Source organism: Primulina huaijiensis, chromosome 5 (genome assembly GCF_012295235.1).
Source record: "Primulina huaijiensis isolate GDHJ02 chromosome 5, ASM1229523v2, whole genome shotgun sequence".
In the NCBI taxonomy this organism is placed as follows: domain Eukaryota; kingdom Viridiplantae; phylum Streptophyta; class Magnoliopsida; order Lamiales; family Gesneriaceae; genus Primulina; species Primulina huaijiensis.
The window spans coordinates 4,844,472-4,853,851 of record NC_133310.1 but is presented as its reverse complement, the minus strand read 5'-3'; the positions used below and the strand labels follow the sequence as shown (position 1 = coordinate 4,853,851).

General features: G+C 30.0%; 1 protein-coding gene across 1 annotated transcript; it reads left to right on the top strand.

The window, feature by feature from the left end:
• The first annotated feature begins 4,189 nt into the window (after positions 1–4,189).
• Positions 4,190–6,700, top strand: LOC140976494 (pentatricopeptide repeat-containing protein At1g80880, mitochondrial). The gene is made up of 2 exons (XM_073440698.1): positions 4,190–4,861; positions 5,329–6,700. Exons 1-2 carry the CDS (start codon positions 4,251–4,253, stop codon positions 6,380–6,382), a joined length of 1,665 nt encoding a protein of 554 aa, XP_073296799.1. The 5' UTR covers positions 4,190–4,250; the 3' UTR covers positions 6,383–6,700.
• The last annotated feature ends 2,680 nt before the right edge of the window (positions 6,701–9,380 follow it).

Genomic DNA, 9,380 nt, shown 5'->3' with positions numbered 1-9,380 from the left:
ATAATATGTGGAGACTTTTTTTGACATTTTAGTTCCAAAATACAGAGATAAATGCATGTAGGTGCATTATTTTATTGTGCCAATTATAATTTTATTTAAATATATTATTTCACTCAATGATCAAAATTTGTTTATTTCTTATTTTGATTATCGACAAATCCAATATTTCATTTAAATATTTTTGTTAATAATATTTACATTAGTTTTATTGTATATTTATCCAATTTAAAAGGGATAAATTATAATTCAATATATAATAATATTTGAAAACTGTAGAATGCTTCTAAATTTTAAAATCGAGTAACATGTAAGGGATTGATTCAAAACTAAAAGTTGATGCAACCTGTTTCTTCTAGTTTTACAAACTAATAATATAGGATCGAGAGTTTGTCGCTTTACCAAAAGCTATAATTGATGGTAATTATGCAAGTCAAATCTTTAATTAAATCATACAACAGCTCAAACGCCTACCCATCGTGGATAATTATTGTACCAAACAATCTATCTCCTAATAATTGTACCAATTGCAATGAATGAAAATCAAAGTCGCGATCTTGACTCTGATACCAATTGTAGCCTCAAGCGATTACTGTTTTATTAAAACCTATAGATTATATATGGTAACTGTGCAAATCAAATATTTTAAATAGTACAACAGTTCAAGCACAACATTTTAATTACTCTACCCAACACGATCAATTATTGCACTCAACAAATAAGTTTATGAAAATAACCTTTTACTATATCATATGAATTTATAAGTCATTTGAGTAGAATATATACTTGATATTCTACATAAGTAGTATAAAAAAAATCATTTTTCATTTATTTGAAAATTTATATAATAAAATAAAAAAATCAGAATATATGTCAAAGTACATTATTTTCTGATTCCGAAAAACGATCACATTATTATTACGTTACAATGATAAATAAATTATTATTTTTGGTTTATCATCATAGTATGTTATCTCAATAAACACATTTTTGAATGTAGGATGTTAAATTTAATATTGACATTAGATAATTATAGTATTAATTCTAACATTCTTTTTTTATTCTTCTCAAGATATTAATTTTTTATCTTCAAATATATTAATCTATTTATTATTTTATACAAAGTATAATAATTATTTGGTTAATTGATCACATTTAAGGTTAGATGTTTAGAAAAAATTCTAATATATCTTTAAAGACCAATAGATGATGAAATTAAATTTGAAATCAAGAGAAAAATTAAAAAAATGTAGAACACTACAGTGCATAAACTTTCGCTTTGTACAGTGACAAAGCATAAGGTAAGACCAAGTGAGATACTTATATATATGAGTCTCATTCAACTTAGTCCCATTATAATATTTTTATTAACTCACTTTGTCCTTTGTTTTTATTTAACTAACTTTGCAGTGTAACTCATTCAAACATTAACTTTTTATTTTTTTAGTACATAGTGGCCTCCACTCTCACCGACTTCAATCTTTAGAAGTCGTTATTAGTAGTTTTAGGTAATAGACAATTATTTAGTTATTATTTTCTGTCTTTTGATTAATTGTGTAATTTTTTATGTTCTACCTAATTCATTTTTAGAATTTTTTTTGAATTTTTATAATCATGATTAGAAGTGTTGCACGCAAACCATATAAAATTAATATATTTTAAAATGTTAATATTAAAATGTCGAATAAATGTATTAAATCATTATTTAAGAACTTTTGGAAAAACAATATACATCATAATTCAGATTTAAAGATTAACATACAAATAAAGAATTGCGATAAATATCTTATAAAATAAATGGAGTTAGCCCAAAAAGATTAAATATGATTATTGTAAATGAATTTTTCTTAAATAATTAAAAAAATTTCAGCAAATGCGCTGAATTAATTAGAATGTTTTCAATATAGTATGTCGATAAATGTTTTTCCATATGAGTTAGTGATTGAGTCCTTATGAACATTTAAAAAAATGTGTCTTTAGTTATAGTAACGGTGTCTTATAATTTAAAATATTAAATGAAACAAATTATCAAGATAAAAAATTAATTAAGAAATTCAAGAATATGTGATTACTCAATTAGTTTAATTGACACGCTCTTTAGTTTGCTGATTTAATAGATGTTAAATCCACAATCACTGAGTTTGACAAGAATTCTTGTAGAATAAAATATAATTAAAATAAATTATTTGATTGTATATGTAATAAAATTTTGTATATTTTATATATGTATGATTTATTTTATTTATAAGGTTGAAATTTTATATATTATGATATAAGATTTGTTATGCATCTTAACATTGATAAATTCATTAAAAATTTATTGGTTTATATTTAATTCTTGTTACCACATAATTTTGGTTTCGCCCCAGACTTTGTGTATTCGTTTGCTTGAATCTAATGTTCCACATTTTGCTAAGACTCAGAACATGTCAAACATGAAAGTAGATATTAATTTAAAGATATGATAATACTTATTTATTTTAATAAATGTGTTTATTATTCACGATACTGATAAAAATAACTTAAAAATAATATGTTGATGAACATATTGTCAGGAATCCAAAAACACATTTCAAATGTCAACTTTGACACTTGATTTTCAGTGACTACCAAAATATCTGAACAACCCATAATTTATGGACAAGATACTAACATCTTAATTTTAAAATCAAGATGATATTCTCCTTTTTACATGAGAAATTCGTAATTGAAAATCGACAATATTAGATATATAGATATTTAATATAAACCCGTGTGAGCTCATTTAGGCCCACATTTAAATGGGTTGACAAAATTTCAACCCAACCCATTTAAATTGTTTGGTGGTGTGGGCCAATAGACGGACCCAACTCAAATTGATGGGTCTAATCACAACGATCCTTTACCTTGTTTTATTCAAATAATTTATAAATATAAACCGCCAAAAAATGTTGGTTGAATTTTTTTTATTTAAACACATAACTTCTAGCCAGCTGTTATAAGTAAAGAGATTTAAAAATTAGAAACTTTTTTTTGTATAAAAATGGTATATTATAATAATTTTTTTAACCATATATTATTAAAGTAATTTTAAATATAAACCTTTGCAAAAAAATATTTTTTTAACTCATAAGTTATAGCCAACTACAAAAAAAAATAAAATAAAATAACGAGCACATGAAAAAAAATTTAATAAGACATAAAAAAAAATTCACAATTCAACAATGAACTATTTCTAAACTTTAATTAATTGAATTGGCATAATGAAAAGATAAATAAAAAAAACTAAATTATTGGATTAAAAATAATATATTATAATGTGGGTAGACAACAATAAAAGCAAGCAATTAATAGTAACATCATAATTTTAAAATCAAGATGATAATCTTCCTTTTATACGAGGAATTCATGATTGAAAAGCGATAATAGTAGATATATTGATATTTAATACAAACTCGCTCGGGCTCATTTAGTTCCACCTTTAAATAGGTTGACAAAATTTCAACCCAACACACTTAAATTATTTGGCGATGTGGGCCAAAGAGACGAACTCAACCCAAATTGACGGGTCTAATCACAACGATCTTTTACCGTGTTTTATTCAAATAATTTATAAATATAAACCACAAAAAATGTTGGTTCAAATTTTTTTTATTTAAACACGTAAATTCTAGCCAACTGTAACAATTAAAGAGATTTAAAAATTAGATTTTTTTTTTATAAAAATGGTATATCACAATAAAGTTTTTAACCATATTTTATTAAAGAAATTTTCTTTTGCAAAAAATATTTTTTAAAACTAATAAGTTATAGCCAAAGTCACCAAAATAAATAATGAGGACATTATAAAAAAATTAATAAACATGATAAAAAAATTAATTAGACACCAAAGAAAATTCATAATTCAACAATGAATTATTTTTAAATTTTAATTAATTTAATTGAAGTAAGAAAAGATAAATAAAAAAATCTAAATCATTTGATTAAAAATAACATATTATAATGTGAGTAGACATAAAATAGATCAAATACTAATTTACATAATAAAAAATAAACAAATAAATCTAAATTGATAATGTGGGTAGACAACATTAAAAACAAGCAATTAATAAGTTAGACAAAATTAAAAACAAATATTTAATAAAACAAGTAATTAACAAAGAGATAAATAGAAATTCACATATAAAGACACATATTTATATATGTAATAGATATAAGTAACAACATTTACAGTTACCAGACATTCATGGAGAAACGAAGCATCAAACAGACCAATGACATTTCTTACATTGCTTAGGAAGCTGAAACTGTACAGATTACAGCCCATTTTATGTTTCTCTTCACAAATTGCACATTCTTTTCCTCGCCGATTTGTTTCGTCTCGGCATATACTAGATCCTGCTGTGTTTTTTTTGTCTCAAGCATTTCATCGAACGACGTTCAAACCATGTACACAGACACCTCCTTTGAGCAGTTCCCACCAAGCCCAGAGCCGAAGGTTTTACCAAATTATCAATTTCGACGAGGACATCTGCGAAGCTCATGGAAATATGCAATTGGAAGTCAATGTGATCCTCGAAAGAGTAAAAAAAACAAAGGAATTGCATTCTGGGGATGAAGCCATTGCTTTTCTTGATGCTTCTAACGTAAAACCCGATGAGCATTTGATCTTTTCAGTCATTTGGGCCTTGAGAGACGAGTGGAAGCTTGCATTCTTGGCGTTCAAGTGGGGTGAGAAATGGGATTGTGTAGTTGAGAAGACTTGGTGTTTGATGATATGGTTACTGGGTAACCATAAGAAATTCAGCACTTCTTGGGCTCTAATTCATGATCTTTATAAAGCTTCAAGGGATACTCAACAAGCATTGCTCATCTTGATTGACCGGTGAACATAAACCTTTGCTTCAGCCCTGTTTTGTGTGAATTTGTATTTCTTGGACAACATTCACGTATCCATTAAAATCTTCAAAAAAAGTATGTTTCTTAAAAATGGGATCTTTAGCATGAATCACTAACCTTTTATCCGATTTAACAACCCAATTTCTAACATATTTGTTTATGTATTTTGTGCTGCGGAAGTTCTTTTTTTTCTTTTTATTTAGAAACCTACATTTTATGTTCATATTGCAGAAGCTATTAAATACTCTGCTTCCCGCTTGTGATGTAATGTAAGCATATATGACAGAAGAGAATCCAACAATGTGTTTTTTTTATTGCAAATAAGCTATCCCTAAGTCGTGAGTTCTCAGCATGGCCCAACTTAACCATTGAACCGATTATCTTTGTTCATAAATTTGATTCAACTTTATGCGTTTGTCATTCATCTTTTTTATTTTGTGTACGATTTGATAGTTATGCAGCTGCAAATCATGTGGACAAGGCTGTAGAAACATTTCACATGATGCAGAAGTTCAAGTTCTCTCCTGATCAAAGGACATACTTCACATTCTTGAAAATTCTTTGCGAACATGGGAATATTGAAGAAGCCGAAGAGTTTATGTTTGTCAATAAGAAGTTCTTCCCATTAGAAACAGCGAGCTTTAACATAATTCTCAACGGCTGGTGCAACAAATCCATTGATATCTATGAAGCCAAGAGGGTGTGGCGGGAAATGTCCAATTTTTGTATTTTGCCTGATGGGACTTCGTATACACACTTGATTTCCTGCCATTCAAGTGTCAGTAATCTCTTTGATTCGTTAAGATTGTTCGACGAAATGAAGAAAAGGGGTTGGATCCCTGGGGTGACTGTCTATAATTCATTGCTTTACGTACTGACTCGTGAGAATTGCCTTGGTGAAGCTATCAAAATTTTAGATAAGATGAAAGAAATGGGTTTGCATCCCAATTGTACAAGCTATAACTCTATTATACGTCCTCTTTGTGAAGCTTCAAAGTTCGAAGAGGCGAGAAAAATATTAGCTCGGATGTTAGAGGAAGACATCAACCCTACTATCGATACATACAATGCGTTGCTCTTGCTCGAGGGTGAAAGTAAGGAAGGAACTTTGGAAGTTCTTAATCATCTGAGAAAATCCGGTTTGGGTCCAACCAGGGAGACCTTTCAGCTTATTCTTGGTAGGTCTTTTAAATTAAATCAAACTGAAAATGCATTAAACATTTGGTCCCAACTGAAGAGGTACACAGTTACACCAGATCATGCACTTTACAATATTATGGTGGGAGGGTTGGCAAAATGCGGGCTTATTGTCAAAGCTAAAGAACTCTATGATGAGATGAAATCTGTTGGGCTCGCAGTCGATTTATCGCTGATGAAGCTCATAGAAGAACCCCCAAGGATCGACTCAAGAAAAGGAAAACGGCAGATGACCGTTGTGAGATGCATCAAAAAGGGGAAAGATTTTCGGCACGGGAAACGGAATCATTTCCCAAAGAAGACGACGTAGTAATCAATGTGAAAAGAAGTTAACAGATTGAACCTCATAGGCCTCATCTCTGATTCCAGACTCCGTCAATTGTCGCTAGTTCCCGGACTACTTACCTAATCTTGAGAGAATATGTTGATAGTTAGATCAAAATACGGAGAGAACTATCGTTAATCACCAGTTCACATTTTATTTCTGATATTCGGGACCTTACTGCTTTCTTGAAAAATCCATTTCAATTCTGAATCCAAACCATTAATGGTTGTCAAAACTTTGGGCTCATCGATCTATGAAACAGATCTATCCTATGTATAAATTATTCCCGATTGCCATTTTTTTTTATTCAGTCTCTCAAATTTACTAGTGTGCTAATATAGTTCTTCAAATGTATTCAATGGGAATGTCAACTTCAGGAACATGATCGAGACAACTGCACATATTTGAGGAATAACACGAATAAATTGAGGGAATGAACTTGAAAGAAGCCTAAAACTATAGAGACGATTTTATGTATAATTCTACATGTAAAGTGTAAGCCCTGGGTAGTCCTATTCTGTAATACCAAATGAATTTTACAAAAATACCCATATCAACTTATAAAATTTTTATTTTTTCATTAAATTAAAAATATCATAAAAACTTATTTTAGTAAATTTATAAATTTTACCCATCATTACCATTAGGGACGTTCAAACTTCGGATAAAACCGAAAAAACCGAACACTGAATCAAAACGAAAATCGAATTTTATAATTCGGATATAAATATTAAAACCAAAATTTATTTTGTTCGGTTTCAGATTATATATGTCAAAACCGAACCGACCGAAAAAACCGAAATTTCATTAAATTAATAATTTTATTTTTATTATATATTTTTTGAGATGATATCAGTGAATGATATTTTGAATAATATTTAGTTGATTGTTGTTTATGTAATTCATTTAGACTTTATATTTAAATGTTTTACTAACAAATCAAGTAAAAAGATAACATATTATATATATTTTACAATATATTTATCTTATTAATTTAAATAATTGTATCAAAACCGAAATAACCGAATCATTTCGATATAAAACCGAACCGAACCGAACCGAAGAAAAATTGTTCGGATATCAGATTATATATTTGTAAACCTAAAATCGAAATAAAAAATCGAAAACCGAACCGAACCGACTGATGAATACCCCTAATTACCATATCCCGTCAACTCTAACACGTTATCTTACAAATTATAAAAACATATTTAATACAACTGTATCATTATAATACAACAACTTTTTCCTTCAATTAAAGATATAAAAACCTATTTTGATAAATATATATCAATTTTTCAAAATTAGAAAATTCACATATTATATATACAAGTTACAAATAGATAATATAATTACATCATTATATATAAATCTTGTACTCTGGTTCATTAATGGTGTTACAAGGAAGAATTTCTCGAGAGACATTACTCAAGAACATCAACCTTTATGCTTTACCACACTGTTAACTCTCCCTAGCTAATCATGGATTATCCTCTATTCTTCTATGTTGGTCCCACTTCAGGTAATTTGATATAATAAACTCCGAAAATAAAGAATAAACTGGACCACGAGATTTACGTGGAAAACCCCTAAAAATTATTAGGGTAAAAACCACGGGCAAGATAAAAAGAATTCCACAAATATTTTGTAATATACAACTCACTCATTGTGTTTACAAAGAGAACACACACTCTCTTAATATAAGAGAATAAACACCTCACAAATATTATAGAACTAAGCACTCAAATGCTTATAAGATGAGAGAAAACTTGAAGAAGGGATGATTTCAAAATGAAAGGGGGAGCTCTATTTATAGAGTCTCTGTCAGTATGAAAACGCGTTTTCTCTTCTATTTGAAATTTTCACGAAGCTTCCGCCAACCACTTTCTTTGACTGGATGAGCCTACATTTCTTCCACTTGGAGATTTGATTGAGAATCAAACACATCTCTACACATCCTTTCAATCTTGTCATTCCCTGCTGCTTACGTTTCTGCTAGACCACTTGGGGATCTACACCACTCAAACTTATCAGTGTTCACTGGCTTGTTCAGAAAATCAGCTATGTTATCTTTTGTATGGATTTTCTGCATATCCACGCTTCCTTCATCTACTACTTCCCGAAAAAAGTGAAATTGGACTCCAATGTATTTCGTCCTGGAATGAAAAGCTGGATTCCTTGCGATGTGCAAAGCACTCTGACTGTCACAAAACAAAGAAACATTTTCTTGTTTGTGCCCGATCTCCTCCAATAACATTTTAATCCATATTGCCTCCTTGCAAGCTTGAGTAGCTGCCATGTATTCTGCCTCCGTCGTAGATAACACCACAACTGTCTGCATTTTTGAAACTCAACTTACTGCTCCCCCTGCAAGTGTAAACACATAACCAGTAGTAGATTTCCTCTTATCAGGATCACCTGCATAATCTGAATCGACATAGCCTCTGAGTGTAAAATCTGATCCTCCATAACATAATGCAGCATTCAAGGTACCCTTAATGTATCTAGGATCCTCTTGACAGTGCTCCAATGCTCTCATCCAGGATTCGCCATATACCGACTAACTGCTCCCACTGCTTGAGTAATGTCCGGTCTTGTACAGATCATGGCGAACATCAAACTTCCCACTGCTGATGAATATGGTACTCAAGACATCTCCATCCTCTCTGCTTCACTGCTAGGACACATCTCGGAGGATAACTTGAAGTTAACAGGAAGAGGGGTCGATATTGGCTTACTATCTTGCATGTTGAAGCGTTGCAAGACTTTCTTCAAATAATTTTTATGAGAAAGCCAAATCTTTCTGTTACTTCTATCTCGGTGAACTTGCATCCCTAGAATCTTGTTTGCTGGTCCCAAGTCCTTCATATCAAATTTCCTAGCCAACTGTGCCTTCAATCTTTGGACCTGATCTTTGTTGGGGCCTGCTATCAACATGTCATCCACATACAACAGCAAAATGATGTAATCATCACCAAATCTC